General features: G+C 37.1%; 1 protein-coding gene and 1 long non-coding RNA gene across 3 annotated transcripts; both read right to left on the bottom strand.

The window, feature by feature from the left end:
• Positions 1-128: 128 nt before the first annotated feature.
• Positions 129-7,022, bottom strand: LOC147567587 (uncharacterized). Of its 2 annotated transcripts, none has more exons than XR_015230798.1 (2): positions 1,473-1,645; positions 129-371 (listed from the first exon to the last, which is right to left on the bottom strand). XR_015230798.1 is itself a non-coding variant. In XM_086654190.1 (2 exons), exons 1-2 carry the CDS (start codon positions 6,650-6,652, stop codon positions 340-342), a joined length of 1,350 nt encoding a protein of 449 aa, XP_086510316.1. In that variant the 5' UTR covers positions 6,653-7,022; the 3' UTR covers positions 129-339. The 2 variants fall into 2 exon arrangements, 1 of the variants encoding a protein (XP_086510316.1); XM_086654190.1 differs by lacking the exon at positions 1,473-1,645 and adding an exon at positions 5,335-7,022.
• Positions 7,023-11,181: 4,159 nt separating this feature from the next.
• On the bottom strand, positions 11,182-18,438 carry LOC147567586 (uncharacterized). Its single transcript, XR_015230799.1, has 3 exons — positions 18,060-18,438; positions 11,566-11,625; positions 11,182-11,474 (listed from the first exon to the last, which is right to left on the bottom strand). It is a non-coding gene; the product is annotated as an uncharacterized LOC147567586 (long non-coding RNA).
• Positions 18,439-24,720: the final 6,282 nt, after the last annotated feature.

Below are 24,720 nucleotides of genomic sequence, written 5' to 3'. Positions count from 1 at the left end.
TGGTGTTTCATGTCTGTAACACCCCAAATCCAGATTTCCACGTCGGCCGCCATGAAAACCTAAACTTAAAGCATTCCTTCGCAGAACAGTAAACATATACGATATACTCATCAAGGAGACAAATAGTATCGAAAATGAAGCTCAAAAAGTAACAATAACTCAACTACTGAAACTTTACCAAGTTTCTCAAAACTCATAGGATGTCTCTAAATCATCGACACAAATGTCGGATAAGATAAAACATAAATAACACCAAGTGTTTAGGAGATACAACTCCAAATAACTACCTAAAGAAAGAAAGAAAATCACTAAAGAAACTCCTCCAAGGCTAACTATGACTCAAGCAGGTGGCACTTCCCGATTTCCTTGTCCTGAAAAATAAAAGGTTGGGTCAGACCCCAACAAGTAGATTTCGAAACCTTTAAAGCCTCAATAGACAGTTTCAAGAGCTACCAAAACAAATAGACAACCACTTATGATGAGAAGATGTCCAAGTATAGTATCCGAGTTGTGACCATTAGAAATAAAATGTACCACATATGTAACAAACAACAAAAAGCGACATGACGAGTTGGTGTCCACCTTATGTAAGAGTGTGGCCCACAAGGTCATCCATTGTGTTAGCGCCGACCCCATACGCTCCATACCTATATCACATCCGGTAGAGAGGGTCGAACCAACCACAATACTCTTACAATCCTTCACCAACTCCATCACGTCACACATACTTAATATCACACCATTTATAATAAACAACCAAAAGCAATATGACAAGTTGGTATCCTCGTTGTATGAGAGTGTGGCCCACAAGGTCATCCATTGTGTTAGCGCCGACCCCATACGCTCCATACCAATATCACATCCGGTAGAGAGGGTCGAACCAACCACAAAACTCTCACAACTCTCCGCCAACTCCATCACATCACACACATATAATAGCATCACACCACAACATACATAAATCAAAATCATATTCGATAGCATATTACGACATACGAGTTCCATATTTGTAATTTTGCAAGTAATGAATCAATGATGATAATAGCCTAAAATTCTCATATCATGTTGAGTTCTAGGGCATGTTCATGTATCTATATAAAGAGTGTTGTCCAATAGTGAGAGACATATAATTATAAGAGCTATATACTAAAATCATGGCAAATAGAGAGGTTTAGCCCTAAATATCATTGTAATACATGAATCTAGCATGGAAATGTAAATGAAGGTTGTATGGTTCATCAAGTATGTCATTATAGCAAATATCCTCAAAATCTAACACATAGATGAGATTCAAAGTGACCAAGAAATGAGTTTGTACAAATATAGATCTACTACTTCTAGCATATATATTCATGTCGAGAACCCTAATCTATGTTCAAGTAATACTAAAATCTAGGGTTTGTGGTGTTATCTAGTTTGTCTAGGTTTTCTATAAAAATGGCTATTCAAGCCCTAGAGGAGTAGAAATCTACCTTAACCAAAGCAATGTAAGCCACACACCAAGAACAACAAAGAAGATAATCACCAAGCTCCAAGCCCTTCTTCCTCTTCTTCTTCTTCTAGCTCTTTCTCTCTCTAGAACCCCTTTCCACTTTCTCACTCTAGAAAAACCCAATACCCCCTTCTCACTCCCAAACCCACGGTTGAAAAGAATGAAAAAGAAAGAAATCAAAAGGGCCTGAGCAGTAGTGTTTTGTGGGGGTATTAAATGGGTTACAAGGGCTGCTACTAAAGGCAACCCAAAAATTAATAGGGACACTACAACCTCCCCTCCTAAAAGAAAATTTCGTCCTCGAAATTGGACGTACCTGACGATAGGAAAAGATGGGGATAACGAAGTTGCATATCATCCTCGCGCTCCCAAGTAACCTCTTTATCATTGTGATGATTCCACTGAACTTTGACCATGGGAATAGTCTTTCGGCGAAGCACATGCTCTCTTTGATCAACGATGCGAACTGGTTCCTCCTCATATGATGCATTTGGTTGGAGCTCTAAATCATGGTAGTTAACCACCAAATGTTGATCCTCGTCTCTGATCACATGCTTCCGAAGCATCGATACATGAAATACGTTGTGCACTTCTGCCAAACTTGCAGGCAAGTCAAGGCGATAAGCCACTTTGCCCACCTTTGCCACTATCCTGAAAGGTCCAATGTATCTGGGAGCCAACTTTCCTTTCTTACCAAACCGTAAAACACCCTTCATAGGTGACACCTTCAACAAGACCTCCTCTCCAACGATAAACTCCAAATCCCTACGTCGTTTGTTAGCATAACTCTTCTGACGACTTTGAGCTGCTTAGAGCCTACTCCGAATTAACGCAATCTTTTCAGAAGTGTCCCGAATCACCTCTGGTCCTTCTAGTTTAGCATCTCCGACCTCTGTCCAACATAATGGTGATCGACAAGGCCTCCCATATAATGCCTCGAAAGGAGCCATGCCAATGCTAGATTGGTAACTGTTATTATATGCGAACTCTACCAAAGGCAAGTGATCTTGCCAACTACCACCAAGATCTAGTATCGAGCACCGTAACATATCCTCGAGTACTTTGTTGACTCTCTCTGTCTGCCCATCGGTCTGAGGGTGAAAAGCTGTACTAAAATGTAATGATGTTCCCATAGATGCCTGAAAACTCTTCCAAAACCGAGAAGTAAATGATGAATCCCTATCTGACACAATAGACATTGGAACTCCGTGCAACCTGACTATCTCCTTGATATAAAGTTGTGTCAGTCGATCTCCACTATCCGTCGTCTTAACCGGTAAGAAGTGAGCCGACTTAGTCAGCCTATCAACTATCACCCAAATGGCATCAAAGCCTCGACTCGAACGCGGTAAACCCGTGATGAAGTCCATCGATATATTTTCCCATTTCCACTCCGGAATAGGCAACGGTTGTAGAAGTCCCAACGGATGTCGATTTTCTGCTTTCACCATCTGAGACACCTCACATTTCCTCACATGTTCAGCAACATCTTTCTTCATTCCGGACCACCAATATTGCCTTTTCAAGTCTTTGTACATCTTGTTACCACCAGGATGAACAGTGTACTTATTCCGATGTGCCTCGTCTAATATATCCCGTCTCAAGAACGGATCCGCCGGTACAAATAACCTCCCTCGGAATCTCAATCCTCCGTCCTGTCCTGAATTGAACTCAGTTTCAGTTCCTTGCATTAACGAAACCTGTTTTTGGCACCACTCATCGTTAACTTGTGCATCCACGATACGGTTCAGCAAGGATGGCCTAACAACCATACTACCCAGAAATAACGAGTCAACTCCTGACCCAACCATGTCAATGTCATATGTTGCCACATCCTCCAACATCTTCCACTGATTCATCATCAATGCGGCTATGATACCCCTCGGTTGTCGACTTAATGCATCAGCTACTACATTAGCCTTACCCGGGTGGTATTGCAGCGAGAAGTCATAGTCTTTCATCAACTCTAACCATCGGCGTTGGCGCATGTTCAACTCCTTTTGCGAGAATAGATACTTGAGGCTCTTATGGTCGGTAAAGGGATCAAACTTTTCTCCGTACAAATAATGTCTCCAAATCTTCAAAGCAAACACTAAGCTGCCAACTCCAAGTCATGAGTTGGATAATTCCGCTCATGCGGTCTCAACTGCCTCGAAGCATAGGCAACCACCTTATCACTCTGCATAAGAACACAACCCAAACCCTGAATTGAAGCATCAGTGTAAATCACTAACTGAACACCACCCTCAAGAATGGTCAAAACTGGTGCAGTAGTCAATCTCGTCTTTAGTTCTTGAAATGCCAAGTCATACTCTGTAGACCATCGAAACAGAACTTCCTTCTTAGTTAGGTTCGTCAAAGGACCGGCAATACTCGAGAACCCCTTGATAAACCGCCTGTAATATCCAGCCAATCCCAGAAAACTACGAACCTCCGTCGCAGATGTGGGTTGCTTCCAATTAAGCACTGCCTCGACCTTAGAAGGGTCGACTGATACTCCGATGCTAGAAATAACATGACCCAAGAACTTTACTTCTTCTTGCCAAATTCACACTTCTCGAACTTAGCATACAACTGATGTTCCATCAGTCTCTCTAGTACTTGTCGCAAGTGATCCTCATGATCTTCCTTAGTTCTAGAGTAGATAAGGATATCATCAATAAATACGATGACAAACTTATCTAAGAAATCTCGAAATACCCGATTCATCAAATCCATGAAAACTGCTGGAGCATTAGTCAAACCAAAAGGCATAACCAAAAACTCATAAGAACCATAACGTGTCACAAATGCAGTCTTAGGAATGTCTTCTTCTCTAACCCGTAACTGATAATACCCTGATCTCAAGTCAATCTTCGAAAACCACTTGGATCCTCTCAGTTGATCGAATAAGTCATCGATCCTCGGTAAAGGGTACTTATTCCTCACAGTAACCTTATTCAACTCCCTATAATCAATACACAACCTCATCGACCCGTCTTTCTTTTTAACAAAAAGAACAGGCGCACCCCACGGGGAGCTACTCTGGCGTATGAAACCCAAGTCAAGTAACTGTTGAATCTGGTCCTTGAGCTCACGTAGTTTAACTGGAGCCATTCGGTAATGAGTTTTAGCTATCGGTGCAGTACCCGGTTCCAACTCTATGCAGAAGTCAACCTCTCTGCGTGGTGGCAACCCTGGTATATCGCTGAACACCCCATGGTACTCACATACCACATCAATCATCTCTAGCGTCTTACCCATCACCGGATGCTCTATCAGTTCCACGTTACCCAAGTGCATCTCCCTCATCTGTCTCGTAAGTCCAGACACAACCAACACCTCTATGCAGAAGTCAACCTCTCTGCGTGGTGGCAACCCTGGTATATCGCTGAACACCCCATGGTACTCACATACCACATCAATCATCTCTAGCGTCTTACCCATCACCGGATGCTCTATCAGTTCCACGTTACCCAAGTGCATCTCCCTCATCTGTCTCGTAAGTCCAGACACAACCAATACCTCTTCACTCGGAAAAGAAAATGTGACCGTCTTGGCAAAACAGTCCACAAGTGCATGATATGAAGCAAGCCAATCCATGCCTAGGATGACATCATAGTAAACTAACTGAAGTACAAAGAGGTCTGAAGCAAACTCTCGTTCACCTAACTTAATAATGCACCCCCGACAAATGTGGTCTATCACTACAGACCCACCCCATGGTGACGACACAATAAAAGGGCTCACACATCGATCTAACACAATAGGTAAAGTGCGTACAAAAGAAGTAGTATTAAATGTACCCATGGCACCAGGATCAAATAATACTCTTCCCAGATTACTATGAATAAGAAATGTACCTTCAACCACCTCATCAGGTGCTCCAACATCCCTAGGAACTACGGCATTCAACTGCAGCTGCTGACCCCGTCCCTGCAACCTCCCTTGTTGGTTATGATCATGTTGTCGCCCTTGATTACCAATTCGAGTCTCATTCTTCCTAGGACAATCAATTGCTCTATGACCCTGCCCATGACAAGTGTAACAAATTCCCTGGAAAGCTCTCTGTCTTCCCCAGTTGCCATTCAGTGGTTCTGGTTGTCCACCAGTTGCTACCACTGCTCTATCATCCCGATCTGTACGAGGCCTCTTGCCATCACGTTGTCCATGATAGCGGTCACTTCGATTCTTACCACCGTTCTTGTTGTTATTACCACTCCATTTCTGGTTATGTCCCATCTCTCCCTTGACACACCTCTGCTTCCTCATCTCTTGAATGTAGTCATCTTGTGCCTTAGCACATGTCACCACTTTCTGATAAGTGTCAAAACTAGGTTGCCCAATGATTTGTCTCGCAATGTTAGGGAGCAACCCATTCACGAACCTCTTAATCTTATACTGTTCAGTAGGGATCAAGTGAGTTGCAAACAATGACAGTCGATGAAACTCCTGCTCATACTCTAAGACTGTCTGATTCTCTCCCTGCTTCAAATTTTGAAATTCTCTTGATACTTTCTGTTGTGTTGAATATGGAAAGTAATTTGCCTTGAATACATCCTTAAACTGTGTCCATGTCATAGCCATAGGATCTACTAACCGAGCCTCTGTATCCCACCAAGAAGCGGCATTTCCTTCCAACTGAAACACTGCCATTCTCTGCTTATACACATCTGAGCACTCGAGATTCTGCAAAATCTTATCCATCTTCTGGCACCATGCATGTGCTCCTAAAGGTCCCGCGGTTCCATCAAATACAGGTGGTCCCATCTTCGTGAAATGATGATAATGTTGCACCCAAGTCATCTCAGTCGGTGGTCTCTGATTCACCACAGGTACCACAAGACCTCCTGTTTCCCGTGTTGGAACCTGAACCCGATCTCGCTTCCGCATTTTAGCCTCCGCTGCAATGTTAATCAAATCTTGCAATGTAGTTGCGTCAATGGTCACCGTTGCCCCTCCAATCGGATTTTGAACTGGAGTTGCACTGCTCTCAGCCTGCGTCGTTGTACCCACAGTTCCTGTCGATCCTCTTTCCTCGGCAAGGACTCCTCGACCTATCGCCTTGCCTGCACCTCGGCCTGTCCCCCTGCCTACACCTCGGCCTGTACCTCGGCTTGTACCTCGACTTCGGATGCGAGCACTACGACGTCCCCTACCAATAACTCCATCTCCGTCCATGAATCTAATCAAGAGAAGAATAAGGAGATAAACTAAATTAATGTCACGCACAAAAACCAAGGAAAGATCAAAGTGCCACTACTGCTTCTAACTGTCTAATAGCCATAGACACAATCCCTATGATTTATGAACCTAGAGCTCTGATACCACTTTGTAACACCCCAAATCCAGATTTCCACGTCGGCCGCCATGAAAACCTAAACTTAAAGCATTCCTTCGCAGAACAGTAAACATATACGATATACTCATCAAGGAGACAAATAGTATCGAACATGAAGCTCAAAAAGTAACAATAACTCAACTACTGAAACTTTACCAAGTTTCTCAAAACTCATAGGATGTCTCTAAATCATCGACACAAATGTCAGATAAGATAAAACATAAATAACACCAAGTGTTTAGGAGATACAACTCCAAATAACTACCTAAAGAAAGAAAGAAAATCACTAAAGAAACTCCTCCAAGGCTAACTATGACTCAAGCAGGTGGCACTTCCGATTTCCTTGTCCTGGAAAATAAAAGGTTGGGTCAGACCCCAACAAGTAGATTTCGAAACCTCTAAAGCCTCAATAGACAGTTTCAAGAGCTACCAAAACAAATAGACAACCACTTATGATGAGAAGATGTCCAAGTATAGTATCCGAGTTGTGACCATTAGAAATAAAATGTACCACATATGTAACAAACAACAAAAAGCGACATGACGAGTTGGTGTCCACCTTATGTAAGAGTGTGGCCCACAAGGTCATCCATTGTGTTAGCGCCGACCGCATACGCTCCATACCTATATCACATCCGGTAGAGAGGGTCGAACCAACCACAATACTCTTACAATCCTTCACCAACTCCATCACGTCACACATACATAATATCACACCATTTATAATAAACAACCAAAAGCAATATGACAAGTTGGTATCCTCGTTGTATGAGAGTGTGGCCCACAAAGTCATCCATTGTGTTACCGCCGACCCTATACGCTCCATACCAATATCACATCCGGTAGAGAGGGTCGAACCAACCATAAAACTCTCACAACTCTCCACCAACTCCATCACATCACACACATATAATAGCATCACACCACAACATACATAAATCAAAATCATATTCGATAGCATATTACGACATACGAGTTCCATATTTGTAATTTTGCAAGTAATGAATCAATGATGATAATAGCCTAAAATTCTCATATCATGTTGAGTTCTAGGGCATGTTCATGTATCTATATAAAGAGTGTTCTCCAATAGTGAGAGACGTATAATTATAAGAGCTATATACTAAAATCATGGCAAATAGAGAGGTTTAGCCCTAAATATCATTGTAATACATGAATCTAGCATGGAAATGTAAATGAAGGTTGTATGGTTCATCAAGTATGTCATTATAGCAAATATCCTCAAAATCTAACACATAGATGAGATTCAAAGTGACCAAGAAATGAGTTTGTACAAATATAGATCTACTACTTCTAACATATATATTCATGTCGAGAACCCTAATCTATGTTCAAGTAATACTAAAATCTAGGGTTTGTGGTGTTATCTAGTTTGTCTAGGTTTTCTATAAAAATGGCTATTCAAGCCCTAGAGGAGTAGAAATCTACCTTAACCAAAGCAATGTAAGCCACACACTAAGAACAACAAAGAAGATAATCACCAAGCTCCAAGCCCTTCTTCCTCTTCTTCTTCTTCTAGCTCTTTCTCTCTCTAGAACCCCTTTCCACTTTCTCACTCTAGAAAAACCCAATACCCCCTTCTCACTCCCAAACCCACGGTTGAAAAGAATGAAAAAGAAAGAAATCAAAAGAGCCTGAGCAGTAGTGTTTTGTGGGGGTATTAAATGGGTTACAAGGGCTGCTACTAAAGGCAACCCAAAAATTAATAGGGGCACTACAATGTCTAAGTAACATACGTATTAAGTTCACAAGCTTGCAGAAAGAGGTGATTGAAAATATGACAACTGTTTGTTAAGTAATCGCATGCATGAAGCAAATGGAGGTAACTCTGAAAGCAGTTGAACTTGGTAGACAACATGTAGAATTTTTTACCTCATTAGCCAACCAGAAGCAGAAGATTCGGAACCTAAAGTTAACGGTGTGAATTGATGATCAATTGTCTTACTGAAGAAACAGAAAGATTAAAAAAGGAGGCTATTGAATTGAAGATGCACAAGAATGTGGAAATAGAGAGAACAACAAAGCAAGGAACTCTTATTCAGGAATTGGAGGCATCACTTGATAGAAAGGAATCCTCCATCAAAGAACTGCAAAGTAAATTATCAGAACAAAAGGAGGTCATGGCTCACCAGCATAACGAGATAAACCTGCTCAATGAACGGCTAACAACGAAGCACAAAGGCTAAAATCATTGGAGCAAGAGAATGACAAGCTCAGTGAAGAAATTTGTGTTTTGAAGTCTAAGTCGGGCCACGATGACAGTTTCAAGTCGAATATTTTTTCAATTGGCAGACAAGTTGGGCATGTGTGATATCTATGCACCAACTTGAGGGGGAGTGTTGAAATATCTTTCTATATGTTAAGATATCCCATATAATATTAGGAAATATCAAATATTAGAAACTAGTAAGATATCAGGAGCTAGTATATATATTAGCATAAAACTATTAGTAACTAGTAAAATATTAGGAACTAGTAAAATTTGAAACTAGTAGTATTGTAACTCTATAAATAGAGTCTTATATTTCTTTTGTAAACCATCAAACAATAAAACAAGTTCTTTGATCAATTTCAACTCTTACAGCCTAGTGCATTCATGGATGCTTCATATGACACTAGTAACCAGGTTTTGTTCTACATAAGTTCTTTGTATTCCTCAGACATAGCAACACACCACTTAGGGTCAGAGGATGCTTGTTTGTAGGTAGAAGGTGCAGGCAGATGGTCCAATAGAGTCAGAAAAGCACTAGATAGTGGATGACAGATACTATAATGAGCAACATGATCTGGTATGTGTTTAGGTATGGTAATACCATCTCCCAACCTTATTGTCATAGCATGCACTGGCCTGGAACTAGGAACCTCAACTGGCACAGGAGTATGTGTAGTGGGTACAGTAGATGTACTTTGGTGACTAATTGGAGCAGATATATGAGACCCAAAAATAATTGAATGTGTCAAAGGCAAAGTGTGTGAAGAAGAGTTTTTGGTACTTTGAGACATGTCTGTGATAGTAATAATGGAAATACTTGCTCATCAAAAATTACATGTCTAGACATGTATATACTATCAGTACCAACATCTAAACACTTATAACCTTTATAGTGCAGGCTATAGCCCAAAAAAGCACATTTAGTGTATTTTGGACTAAGTTTGTCAGGTCTTAGTGGTCCTAGATGTGGATAACGTAAACATCCAAAGACCTTCAAAATAGTCTAGTAACTTAATAAAGAGTACTTCACAGGGAGATTTACTCTAAAGGAGTTTTGTAGGCAGTGTATTTATAATAAACACAACAGAGGAGTAAGCCTCGAACCAAAAATGTTTTGGATAGGAGGATTGAAAGAGTAGAGAATTACCCACTTCTGTTATTTGTCTATTCCTTCTTTCAGCTCTACCATTCTGTTTTGGAGTATAAGGCATGAACAATTGAAGAAAATACCACAACTGTCAACGAGCTTCTTAAACTCTCCCTTTGCCAATTCTGGTGCACCATCACTTTGAAAATATTTAATGGTTGTGTTGAATAGATTCTCTGCTGCAGCTTTGAAATGTTTGAAAGCAGATAAGCTATCTGATCTAGTCTTTAAAGGATAAATCCAGATATACGTGTTAAAGTCATCAAGGAAGAGTATATAATATCTTTCACCAAGTTTAGTTATGGGGATTTCTTCTTGTGAGTACTTTGTAACGATTAGTTAATGAACTTATTTCCCAAGGTAAATTAATTTATTGATAAATAATCCTCGAGTATAACTAATCCTCCATGGTTATAAATTCCTTCATTCTCATTTGGGCCTTCCCAATGGCTTCTCTTTCATCTTTCTTTTTTCTACCTATCTCCCTAGGACGAAACTCCATTACCTTGATATTTTGTATCTAGGCATACCTTCATCTCTCACCCCGTTGCCTTAAAGCATATATTGTTGGAACTTTTGAAGATGTTTTGATTCTTATTTTCAATGACAATTATGACTTACTCTTTTGGCTATGTCTGATAACCTTATCTATATTGACAATGAACTTAAAATGAAAAGATAAAACATGAATTCCTTACGAGTACACTGTTAGGGTGTATTATGTACATATCATGATATATGATGTAATATTGACACACACCTCATACAAGTGTTATCACACTGTTTCTAATGGGGGTCATGAGATTTGGACAATTAATGTTTGTACCATAGATATGAGGTGAAATTTCCCTAACTTCTAGTTTAGTAGAATGTTTTTCTGCATTGGTCATGGATATATTATGTGATATTGTATCGATTCAACGAGTTGAAGCACAATAGCTGTCAAACAAAAATAACAAAAATAAGTTGAAGCACGAAATCCTTCCGAACTAAACCTCTAGTTTATCGATTCAACGAGTTGAAGCACAATAGCTTTCAAACAAAAATAAAAAAAAATAAGTTGAAGCACGAAATCCTTCCGAATTCACCTAAACCTCTAGTTTATCTGTCTGGTTGAGCCACACTGTAAGCCTTGAAAAACACGAGACAGAAGGCTTCATCTACTTGTGTGGCGAGATTGGAGACCTCTGGGCCCTAGATGCGATTCAACCAGTGAACCACACCTTCCTTGGTGCCTCTTGAAACAAGGATATTGGGTCCATGAATTAGTTTCTAGGTGCCTCTGAAAACATTGAAGTAGCTGCTGAGGTAAATATTATCTTTTCAATACTATTCTAAAAAAAATGCTATTTTTCAATCCGATAAAATCATACCTTCCAAATCACTCTCCACCATCTGACCAAATGCAAGGTTGAATTTCCTGTACCAGTTACCTAAAAGTAAAATTTTACTCAATTGAACCAGTTACCTAAAAGTTTTGATTTCAAGAAAAAAATGTTGGTACATTAAGGCTATGTATTTGAATATAAAAACTTAGAATATTAGATCTCCAAAATACACTTTTCCGAACCGCTCGACCTCCATAAAAACCAGAAGCAAAATTTTACCCAATTAAAAAATTTACGTAAAATTCCAACTTTACAAATATTGAGTACATTAAACTAAAGATTTTGGTATTAAGATCTCTAAAGTAAACAACGCGGGCGAAATACGGTGCCCAACATTGATTTCTCATATCGAAAAATTTCATCTTACATAGATAATAGTCAAATGTGTCCATTAGAATTGATGTGGCCAATTAGTCGTCCTTTCCGTACAAATTGATATTTTAGGTGAAAATTGATTTTCAAATTATTTGCATTTACTAATTTAGTTGCGACTAATAATTTCCCGTTTCCAAAAAGATGATTAGGCACATTAAATTAACAATAAAATAAATGTATATCATTCAACAAATAATATTCACGTAACACATTAATCCTTTTACCTTAAATGACAAATATATCACAAATGGCTTAAACAAAACCCAACATTTGTGAAAGACTTTTAGCATTCAATTCTTATTATCAATCAAACAATTTCGACAAACAAGTAAAAGAAGTTAAGAAGGTGAGATAACACATCAGTTTTTCACCGATGCTTCTCTCTATCCATCACTTTTTATGCGCCGCTGCTCTCACTTTCTGACTATGCAACTACTATTGCATCCCTCATGACTTCTCAACACATGTGTAGAGATCTCAAATTATTCTATTTCATGGAATGAGATTTGTTCATTGTGTTGCCTATCAACGAGATCCAAATGAAAGCATGAAAGTTATAACCTTTTGGTTATAAATGTAAAAATTTTGATTCAAAAACATCATTTCAAAGTTGTGGCTCACACAATGTATTTAAATTGTCGCTTCGATTGCAGATGAAGCATCTACTTGCCTCAGGTGTCTCTTCTCCCAAATAGAACCTCCAATTGAAATTCAATTGATCAAAAAACTACTTTGAAATAACAAACGACCCCTAATCAATTTTGGATACCTCTTACAACGAGGATACGAGGCACATATGAGGAACATATTCTTGTTTGGTAGACATGTTAATAATCAACCATCTTCTTCATTAATATCTTCTTCATTAAAATCCATACAATGGCGCCAAAACTCAAACTAGTCAATCATCTTAAAGGAAAAAAAATAGTCAAAGTTCTGTACGATGAAAGAACTTTGCTTTTAACGTTATCTCGACGATACCATATATTTGAGGCCGAAGTTTAATATTTATTTTGTAGGTAATCAAATTCTTTGTTATTTACTAATTAATTCATATCATGCGCATTAGCTATTAATTATATGTATTATCTGGTTTAAGTGTTTCAGTGGGTATGAACGAGACCCAACTTGCTACTATGTAATTTTCCTTTAATGCCAATAATATTTCAACAACAACCAACTCGTATCGCCTCAAGGACTTTACCTAGTCAATATTTTTCTAAAAAATGATAAAAATACTAATAATATATATTAAACTAATAATGGTTTTTACAAGTCATGGAGATTGTGTCGAGACTGTATATATGGAAGAAGTAATTTCCCCGAATATACAACCATTGGAAATATGAAGGGATAAGTACTTAGTGGGAAATAAAGTGAAGTTCGTAGTTAGCGGAAAAGATATATGGGTAAGGCTCTTTGGACCACGTCAGCTCCACCGATATCAATCTCCTACTCCATAATGCTTTCATTAGCGTGATAATACACCATATTTGGAAATATGAAGGAAAGGGTATAAAAAAAATAAGAGTTTTTTTAATGATATATGAAGAATGAGACTCCTAATTTGGGACATCTAAAAAAGGAAGAACAGACTATTAATTTAGGACGAATGAGATCCTATTATTCTTATAAAAATCAAGAAAACATTGATTAGACGAAGTCCTTGAGGCGATACAAGTGGGTTGTTCAAATGCTTTTGGCATAAACAACATGAAAATTAATAGTAACGAGTTGAGTCATGTTTAGACTGAAGCACTTAAACCCACATTTGAAAATACATGTAACAAATACCTAATGCACATGATACGAATGAATTGGTAATTCAAAAAGAATTTGATTATCTATAAAATAAGTAGCGGACTTCTGCCTCAAATACGGGGTATCCTTGAATGTTAAAAACAATGTTCAGATGGAATAAGTCGAGCATTGGTTGTCCTTTAAGATGATTAACTAGTTTGAGTTCTGCCACCATCGTATGTTGATACGAGGAAGATGGCTTGTCATTTACATGTCTAGGTCGTTTCTCGTACGTGCCACAAATACTAGTTGCAAGAGGTCTTCAAAAGCCCAAATGAATTCCTCTGTGGTTTTGGTAATCACGGAGACGACATAAAGCTTCTTTTGCTGGACTAATTCAAAATTGATTGGGAGTCATTTGTTATTGCAAAATAGCTTTTGGTCAATGAAACTTCATTAGAAGGTTATATTTGGGAGAAGAGACACCGGAGGCCGATAGATGATTCATCTGGAAGAGAAACAACAATTTTAATAGACCACTTTAATAGACCACGTGAGTTGCAACTTTAAGACGATGTTTGGGAATCCAAGCTCCTCCATAACCAAAAGGTTATAACTTTCATGCTTTCTTTTAGATCTCTACATATGTTGATAACTAACACAATGAACATACCCCATTCCATAAAATATAATAGTTTGAGATCCTCAAACTTGTGTTGGGATGCAATGACGAATGCGATAGTAGTTGCAAGGTCAAAAAGTGAGAACACCAACGCACAAAAACTAATAAATAAAGAGATCAGTGAAACACTACAGAGTTATCACCTTTTAGCCTATTTTATTTGTTTGTCGAAGTTGTTTAACTAGTAAGAATTAAAATTAAATGCTCAAAGTCCTTTACAAATGTTTTGTTTAAACCATTTGTGTGATATTTGATATTTAAGGTAAGATTGATGTGTTTCGTGAGTTGAATGAGTGTGCATTTAATTTAATTACTAATCTAATGTGCTCAATTATCTTTTTGAAAAGAAAAAATTATTAGACGCAACTAAGTCGGTAACTAAAATAAATGCACATCATTAGACAACTAATTTTAATCTAAGATACTAATTAGTATAGAAATGACGAGTAATTGATCAAACTAATGGGCACCATGTCCCTATTATTTGTATTGGATGAAATTTGTCGCACAAGAGAAATTAATGTTACAGAGAACTCTACTTTTTTCCTACCGCATATTGTATTTCGATTGCCGTGTGTACCTCGGAAGTAGTAATATCAAAATCTTTAACTTTAATGTACCAAATCTTTTTCTTAAAGTCGGAATTTTTAGGTAACAAGTTAAAAGTGAGTATGGTTTTACTTTAATTTGTTTACGGAGATGGATGGTTTATGAAAGTATATTTATTAATAAATTATCATAAAATATATTTTATAAGATATAGAGCATAAAGTGTATATCACGAGCATACTGGTTCTAGTACCATATACTGAATGGATTTGCACTTAGGTTACACTGGAATTAAAGATTTTCATGCTAGTTACCCATGTTAGAGTTGGGGCTTCATATACATATGATAATTAAAAGGCAACTTCAGTTATCAACTTCTTTTTATCCTGTGTGAGTAATATACAAGACTATAATAATTAACTATAAATTTGTTATAGAATAAGTCATTAAATACATATGTTATAGATTTTAGAGATTTTAAGGCGCCGCCTCAAAGTTCCGTTGCAGATGATTTTATGTGACACACCTTTGATTAAGAAAGCGTATTTTTATGTCGACTTCTAGGGAAATCTAATAACTATTTGCTTACCTACTATATTTATTTAAAAAATATTTTTGGCTAGTAGTTTACCACTTGTAAATTTTGTTATAAATTTATAGTTACTAATTATATATTCAAGCCACATTAACAGCTACAATGTTTCAACGTATTTTATTTGTTTATGGAGGTGGATGGTTTATGAAAGTGTATTTATTAATAAATTATCATAAAATATATTTTATAAGATATAGAGCATAAAGTGTTATCATGAGCATACTGGTTCTAGTACCATATACTGAATGGATTTGCGCTTAGGTTACATTGGAATTAAAGATTTTCATGTTAGTTACCCATGTTAGAGTTGGGGCTTCATATACATCCGATTATTAAAAGGCAACTTCAGTTATCAACTTCTTTTTATCATGTGTGAGTAATATACAAGACTATTATAATTAAATATAAATTTGCTAGAGAATAAGTCATTAAATACATATGTTATAGATTTTAGAGATTTTAATGCGCCATACGCAAAGTATCGTTGCAGATTATTTTATGTGACACACCTTTGATTGAGAAAGGTGTATTTTTATGTTGACTTCCAGAAAAATCTAATAACTATTTGCTTACCTACTATATTTATTTAAAAAATGTTGTTGGCTAGTAGTTTACCACTTATAAATTTGTTATAAATTTATAATTATTAATTACATATTCAAACCACGTTAACAGCTACAAGTTTCAACGTATTTTATTCAATCGTACTTCACTTTTTCTTTTAACTAAGACAAAAATACTGTATTAATATAGAATGATAATTATAATGTGGACAAGACAATTAAATTACTAGCTTTATACTATGTAGTCGGTCTCGGTCTTGATCTCGGCCCGACCGAAGGTCGAGATCCAGACGAACCGAGATTCTTGATCGAGACAGCATGTATAGCTAATAATTTTTTAAACTGTATAAAAATAAAATTACTTGCCATCATAAACAAAACTCTTCCTCTCTCTAGCATCAACTTCTTCTTCTACTTTGAATCATGTGCTTTTCACTTCTTCTTAGTTTTTAATCTTAGTTTTTGCTATTTTTTCTAACTTAACAATTGTATTCCTAATCTACTAGAATTTTCAAAATTTCTATAGAACTTTCAAAGTTCGAGAAGACATGACATCTAAAAATTCTATATAATGAGTAGTTAAGATTTAAGAAGGTAATAAATAGTAGTATACAATTAGGCTTAAAGTTTCCAAAAAAAAGTCCAAATAATTAGAAGTTACTCTCTAACATTAATTTCTCAGACTTGATCTGTCTCGGCCGAGCTAGCCGAGAAACTCTACCAAATTCTAACTGGGGGTCTCGGTCGAGTCTCGGGAAAGGGTCGAGACCGAGACGAGACCCGAGATTCTCAGTCGAGTTGAGACCCGAGATTCTCGATCGAGACGACCGAGACCAACTACATAGGTTCTATATCAATGTAATAATATTGCTTTGGTTTTGGTCCTGACATCTGAATCACCCTTGAGCCAATGAAAGCATGCAACTCATCACCATCTGCTTCTAGGTGGAAAAAAGTTGTATTCCAAAATTTGATGCCAACAATATTAATATCAAATGGTTATTGCATAGTGAATTCTACTGCAATATGGAATGACTGAATTTCATAATGGGCCTCATTCCTTCAACACTGGCCCATCAAGAAATCTAATAACACAAAGTTGTGTGGATAAGTTATCAAGTTATGACCAACGCAAAAACCTAGTAACAGATCATGTACCAGAAAATACCTCACCTAAACAAGAACCCCCAGAATCAATCTAACTCTAGAAAACTCCTCAAATTCATGTCATTATCTCTACTAAGACGATATGAAATGTTCTCATACCTCGTAAGAGTAGTATATCATTAAGAAAAAGGAATGCTCCTTGTAAACTTCTCTTGTACATAGTTATCTCATCTTAGTTGAACTTCGACCCATCCATGGTCAGCCATTGCTCCTCATTCCAATAACATTCACATGGTATCTTAGATAGTAAAGTCCTCGTAGTAATTGAAATATCAACTTTTTTTAGCCATCTTCAAACGCATGAGACAACCCATTGTGTAAAAAAGTAACCAAGAAAAGGATAAAGGACGATCAAATAGTTATTCCATCTTGAGATAACGTTGCTTATTACTTTCGAAGTTCCCATAATTAATGTCTGAAGTACACAATTATGTCAAATATATTTATTGTTCATTTATAAATACTAGTCTCCTGACGCACATCGATCCGTATCTTACTTATCTTATAAAAGTTTACTTGTATATCAGAAATCGAACAGATATAAGATTCTAACTTAAATGAAGAATGAGAACAAATCAAGAGTTACACCTATTAGTTTGTATTTAAATTGGAAACCCTAGTTCCAATATCCTGCTAATTAAACAATAGGAAAAATGTTCACAAACACATCTAAATAATATAATGAAAATGAAATGCAGAAATAAGTCAACAGTATGAAGATCTGGTGAATCCGATTTGAAATCTAGAGAACTAGGAAGATAAGTGGCAGTAGATAAATAGATAGAGAAAAAGAAGGTTATAGGTATACCAATTTTTCGATCTAAAACTCGTACCACTTTTTCTTCTTGTTCCTTTGATCCTTTCTGGACGTAATCTCTGGTTGATCCGATTACATTCTTTTTGATGTAATCTTTTATGTTTCTTCGAATAGATGGGAAGAGGGTATGGTACTCAAAGAATGAAAGGGTGGTATGAAAGAACCAGAATTAAACCAAAGAGAATCAGAGATAAAACAGAGATTAATTCATTTTCTACAGGCTTTGCATCCATTTGAAGAACCAGAGGGGGACAAAGTTCCTGATAGAAACTAGAAGATGTAGTTGCAGGCTTTGCAGCACTTTAGGGTTTCTGAGATTGTTAGAATATCCTTTTTATACCCCCACAAACCCTCTCCTGCGATCCCAAGTGAACTTCACGTGGTTTTTTTTTTCTAGTAATATTGTGAAATATGATCATTGGGCCTTTGGGCCAGCGGGTTCCCATGATCCAGAGGTCATGGATTCCAATAGGAATAACTGGTCTTTCACAAGTCTTTATAGGAGGAAAGAAAGATTGGAGGTACCAGCTTCTCTCTCTAGAATTGTTTTAGAATCTCTTCAATTTAAAGTAGGCAAGATATAAATTGGTATACAAATTAACCTAAATGCTTATGGAAGTAAGAAATTAGTCTTGGAATGATTACATTGACCTTTGGTATAAGAAGAACAATTTTTAGCAAAGGCACTGCATTAGATAGGGAGAGCATTCTTTTCAGGGCCGTGTGGTGGGGGGTGCGGGCCGTGCGTCCGCACAGGCCCCCCACCACGAGGGGCCTCATTTGCTTCACTTTTAAGGGTGTAGCAGTCGAGTTAACTAGGACCGATTTAACAATGGTAACACCGAAACTCTAGTAGCTTGCTGGTTTGATGCTTGCCTACCGCACATGAGGTCTTGAGTTCAAAACTAGCTGCCAACAATTTTGTTTCATTTTCACAACACAATGTTTATTTGCTTTTTTGTTTTTGCTCTAATAGCACAACATGTCTTTTTTTCTTTTTCTAAGAGCACAATATTTGTGTGGTTGTTAGTTGATTGTACCATACTCCATTTTAGTTTGATTTTGATATTTTATTTAGTTCCTAAGTTCTTACCATACAAACTTAAAAGTTAATTCCTTATTCTCATAGTTTAATTTTCATGTCTTAAATTTGTAAAGTAATGTTTTATGAAAATAAAAAATTCGTCAAAACAGATGTTTTGCATGAAGAGTGTTACGCCAATCATATATTAACATCATACATTGAGTTTGGATTCGTCAATGATTCAAGCTTTTTTAATAGTTAAATCATTTCAAAACATAAAATTCAGGTAAAAAAAACTCTTTCAACTCTTGTGTTTTTCAAATAAAGGGGCCCTGTTTCAAGTTTGGCACAGGGCCCCTAAATTGTCAGGCACGACCCTGATTCTTTTTAGAACAGGGAGAGATAAACACTATTTTCTAAAATATCCCAACTTTAACTTTGGTCCCTCCCCTCAAACTATTTTCGACGAAAAGATAGAGAAGAGAAAAATCATGTTCGACCAAAAATCTGTTTGTCGATCAAAGGGAGAGAAGAGAGATAAACACTCTTAAAACCTGTTCAACCCAAAGAGAGAAAAATCCTAAAATCTGTTTGTTTCGATCAAAGAGAGAGAGATAAAGATGGAAACCTAAATCCTAGATGACAAACACAACACTCATCTCCATAGAGGGTTTGTAATTCTTGTTATTGCTTGATTTTTCCATAGATTTTTAAGGTTTTAACACGGATTAAAGTAACTTTTGAAGATTTATAAAAGAAATTTCGCTTAGCATAAATAAAAATTCATGAATGAAAATAGTAAAAATTTTCATCCAGAACAACTGAAAATTTAAACAAATTTCGTCCAGAGCGGATGAAAAAACAGAACAATTTCAGCCGTCTCGGCCGAAATTTATTATTTTTTCAGCGGACCCGGCCGAAATTTGTTGTCTTTTTCAGCCATCCCGATTGAATTTTGTTGTCTTTTTCAGTCGACCCAACCGAAAATCCTCTACGAAACAAAAACGACCTAAAACCCTAAAACATTTGTTCAACCATAGAGGAAGACAAGAAAATAATTTTTCTTTACCTGAGACATATTATCTTCATTATATATGTCTTTGATAAGTCGATGTCCTCGTTTAAGTCGATGTCCTCGTTTAAGTCGATGGTTTCGTTTAAGTCAAATTCTCCGTTTAAGTCGATGGACTCTTCTTTCTTGAAGTAGGTTGCCTCCTTCATTAATGGTGGTTCCTCATCCATGAGATCATGCGGTATCATTAAAAGCTTGAAACTAAAACTATAGTGATGGTAAACTTTGCAAGATTTTTATACTAATGGTGATGTTGATAGTAGTGACGATATTAGGGTTGGGTTGTTTAAGTGAGAGAAAACTACTCGTGAATAGAATATTAGATTTATTCGTAATTTTCATTGAAGTCCTTATATTTTAACAGTATTTGTTAAAATGATCCTTATAACGCCCTCCTTAAACTAATTTAGTAAAGGAAGAGCAAATACATAAATAGACCTTTCTAACGCACTGCCTTTACTAAATATTGTTCTTCCTATACCAAAGGCCATTAGATTTTACTTGTTTGCGAGAGATATAATGGGAAGGAAATGTACAATAGCTTATGGAAAGAAGTGTCTATCTAGGAAGACATATTTTACTCAATTAAGAGCCGGAGTTTTATGTTTAAATTTAAAAATGAAGATAAACCTGAGCAATTAAACCTAGGGAAGTTTTATAGGCGGGCCATTCTTGTTAAGAGGGCCTCTCCTTGTAAATTCGGTACGAGCCCACCGATTTCACAAGAGGCCTTTCGGTACGAGTCCACCGAATTCACAAGAGACCATTTGCTTTGAGTCCACCAAAATTCACTCAAGTAGCCTATTTTTGTGAGTTCGGTAGACCCGTACGAATTGTGAATTCGGTGTACTTGTACGAAATTTATGAGAGGGTCTGATGTAGACGCAACGGAAAGTAAAGGAGATAATAAACTAAAGCGAAGAATGATTAAAATAACTGTAAGAACGATTAAAATAACTGAAATACTTAGACTTTGATTAGGGTTTCTCTTCTATATATGAAAATATAGACAGACTGGACCTCCTTTTATAGGAACTTAGACTTTCCTAAATAACGAAAATACTTAATAATGCAACTTCCTAAACCTAACTTGGACTCTTTCTAAAACCCTAATAGCATGGCCGAATGGCCAAAGTGGTGGAGCCGGCCGTTAGGCCCATGGGCGGTGTATCCGACCCGGTTGTATCTGCATCAGCCTCCCTTCTCTCAAGAGGTTTGTCCCGAACTGTTTCGATAAAGAAAACAATGTGATGCACCCGCAGACGAAGAATTCCACCATGGCGATCCTTAATTCCCACTTCGAATGATAATTGCCTTGAATTCGCCAGACACCAATTTGGACCACATCACGAGCTTCATTTCGAATCCAATGTTGCAAAGGTCCTCGAAAAATCAATTGTAGGAAATATAGGTCCAATAAATTTCTACATCTCCAATCATCTTGTAGTTTGACGAAAAAGACCACAAACGGCACATTCTTCTCTTTGGAACAAATAATTTTAAAATTTTCCCAATCTATTACCTTGTCTGCTTCATTGAAGTCCATATCGCTAAACATGAATATCGTCTTTATGATCCTTACATTCTTTAGTGTTCCATTAACAACAATATCCAAAATCCGATCAAAACCATTCCGAGAATCTGTGGAATACCCCCAATCCATATATCTAATCAAATATGTCTTAGAACGAATGTTGTCTCCACCAATTAAGTGCAGTTGAGGATTATCACTAAATGTGATACCCTTTTTTTTACATGGGTCTTCACTCATATTTGATACTAGTAACCCTAAAGCGACACAAACATCCATGGGCGTTCCTGACATACTCCCTGAAACATCACAACCGGCAATGTAGTTCGTCAGGTTGCCGCTTTTCAATAAATCATCGACCATTAATTGCCATTGAAGCTCTGCAACTTCAGAACATCCTTTATTATTATCATTGTTGTCTAAGGATGTAAAAATGTGGTGCGGAAAGAATGCTCCAACAACACATTTCTTCTCTCCCCGTGTCACATTAACAAGATAGCTCCTGAATCGTTTTTGGTCGTGTTCTAGAAAGAACTGCTTGTAGTTGTCCATGGCGACCAAGACCATCCAAATATGAGGCATAGTCTCCCATTTCTCAGTATTCATGAAAACGTCTGGAAATTTCAGTGTATTTCGAAGAGGGATAAGAACTTCTTTTCTTAATCGATCACGAATTATGTAATTGTGATGAGCTTCTTCATACTCGACATCATAAATTCGAGGGGAAATTCTTCTTGCCCCTGTCTCACTAAGCAAAGTAGATCCATCGGATGAATAATCCAACGATGAACACCATTTCGAAGCGGAATAAATTTTACTCAGTTTTTTATATCATGAATCAAGAACGCAGCAAATAGTTCAAAGATTTGATCTTGTAAATCCCCGGGATACGGATCATTCCAATATCAATCTCTTGCTTTCTGTGCTTTTGAATTCGTGATATCTTTTTTTAGAGTTCTTGCTTCCTCTGTAACAATCTCAATTTTGGTATGGAAAGTGGATGAAAGTGTCCCTTATGCCCTCTCACAAGAAGTCTTCAACCTCCTGAAATCCCTAGGCCAGGGTTGTTAGGAATGTCCTTTTGTTTCTTCTTGAACTCCTGCACAAAGTGATTCACCATTGTGTTTTCAAAATCTTCCCATCCAAGGTGGGTATCTCCAGCAGTTGCCTGAACTTCAGAAACATCCTTTTCAATGGTGAACAAAGAGATATCAAAAGTACCACCGACGGGTGGAGCATCATCAATCTTCTTCTTATCCACAGCAACTAGCTTGCCTCTTATCTTCTCGTCCTTGATTGTGTTTCTCATGTAGTATGAGTAATTCTCCAAGTCAATCTTGGGCTCGACCTTCTTTATGTGTTTTTCATCCTCGGACTTGAATTTCTCTGCATCTTGCACCATCTTCTCTATATGATTCTTTGATAACCTTTCTTTCTCATTCGTGAGTGTGTAAATAGAGGAATTAATCTTCTCTTTGGTGATTTTTGGAAGAGAATTTTGCGGATGGAGAGTTGATAGAGAAAGAGATGATGTGGAAAATGATTGATGAGGAAAAATTTTATGATTCTAAACTAGGATGTTGTCTCCCGGAATTTCATATGAATCATAAAATTTGGTCAGACATGGATGTTTCATATCACGGCTAGGATTTAGGTCTGATGAAGAAAAACTACTTCTTTCTTCCTCCTCCGCCATTGACTGAATTTTGTTCCTTTTTACTAGACCTTCTCCTTCAATATCATCGATCTTAGTGATTGAAGTAACTTCGGAGAACTGTCTTCTCGATTCAACTGTTTTTTCTATTCATGACAAATATTCATAGAAAGGAAGAAAAATATACCTGAAGATACTTTTCAATATAACCCAATTATCTATGAATTGTTTTCCTTGATCAATGAGAGAGTGTGAGAGAGAAAGAGATAGAGTGTGAGAGAGAAAGAGATAGAGAAGAGAGAAATAATAGTGGTGGTGGTGGTGGTGAGAGGTTGTGAGAGGTGGTGGTGGGAGGTGGTGACCGCAGTTCGTGGGTGGAGATGAGAAAGAAAAAAGTAGTTGTTGCTCGGATCTGACAAATTCTACAATTTTTCGTATAAAGTTTTGTATTGTATAAAATTTGACAAAATCCACAATTTTGCTTGGAAAATTTTGTACTACTAAAAATATTTTTGTGTTCCCAAAAACGACGGTCTTAAACAACTTAGTGAAAGCAAATAAAAGGAGGGTAAGATTCCACCTAACAACAACATGATCTTACTCCCCCAACCCTTTTTTTCTTTAGAAAATTTAGTCAAAACTTCAAAGAAATGGCTTTTGGTAATAAAGGACTCATTGAATTATTTTTTACTCTTTTAGGAAGGACAAACAGATGGAAAAAAGTTTTTCATGCTGGGAGTCGTTACTAAATCTACTAGATAAGAAAATAAAATTAGAACTTGGGAAGTATTGATTTCAGTGGGAGAAATTGATATTATCATAAAAGCTTACGAAAGGGTACGAAAGCAAGATAATAACAAAGCGAAGTGAAAATGAAACTAAACTGTCACCTTAGATCGATCATGGAGATGCACGAATCTAAGGGATTAGGATCAAGGTATAAGTATCCTAAGAAGACTTATAAAATTGAGAACGTAAAGGAGTTTACGCGGGTGCTCAAATTTTACAGACTCTTGTTATACGAAATAAACTTGGTTTACTTCATCATTTAAATTATGATTTAGAATTTAGACGACAGTCCAAAATGATGGACTGTTCCAGGTAGGTTTATTAGATACGTGATCTAATGAAGGAAACCCTACTAAGTGAACATGGAAGCACACCATCATACGATCCCTAGTCCTGGTCATTAATTGGAGAATAATGACTTAAGAAGACTAGCATGAGTGATTGACAAGATAACGTTGTTTCTTGGGCTATGGTAATAGGAGTATTCAAGGTCAACTTCATTGGTGTATTGTTGATACACTGGAAACCCGCCAAATGAGAGTACTTCAAAAGTTGAAGTTGTGAGTTGTCATAACTCTCATT

The sequence above is a fragment of the Eschscholzia californica genome, unplaced genomic scaffold (genome assembly GCF_041429995.1).
Source record: "Eschscholzia californica isolate CP2 unplaced genomic scaffold, dmEscCali1.0.p SCAF_1, whole genome shotgun sequence".
In the NCBI taxonomy this organism is placed as follows: Eukaryota; Viridiplantae; Streptophyta; class Magnoliopsida; order Ranunculales; family Papaveraceae; genus Eschscholzia; species Eschscholzia californica.
This window is presented reverse-complemented; position numbering and strand designations above follow the sequence as displayed.

Excerpts from the sequence above, each read along its gene's own strand:
- LOC147567587 (XM_086654190.1), bottom strand. The coding sequence starts at position 6,652 with ATGGACGGAGATGGAGTTATTGGTAGGGGACGTCGTAGTGCTCGCATC. Across the intron at positions 372-5,334 it reads ACCTGATGAGGTGGTTGAAG|GACAAGGAAATCGGGAAGTG; the intron begins GTACATTTCTTA and ends TTTATTTTTCAG.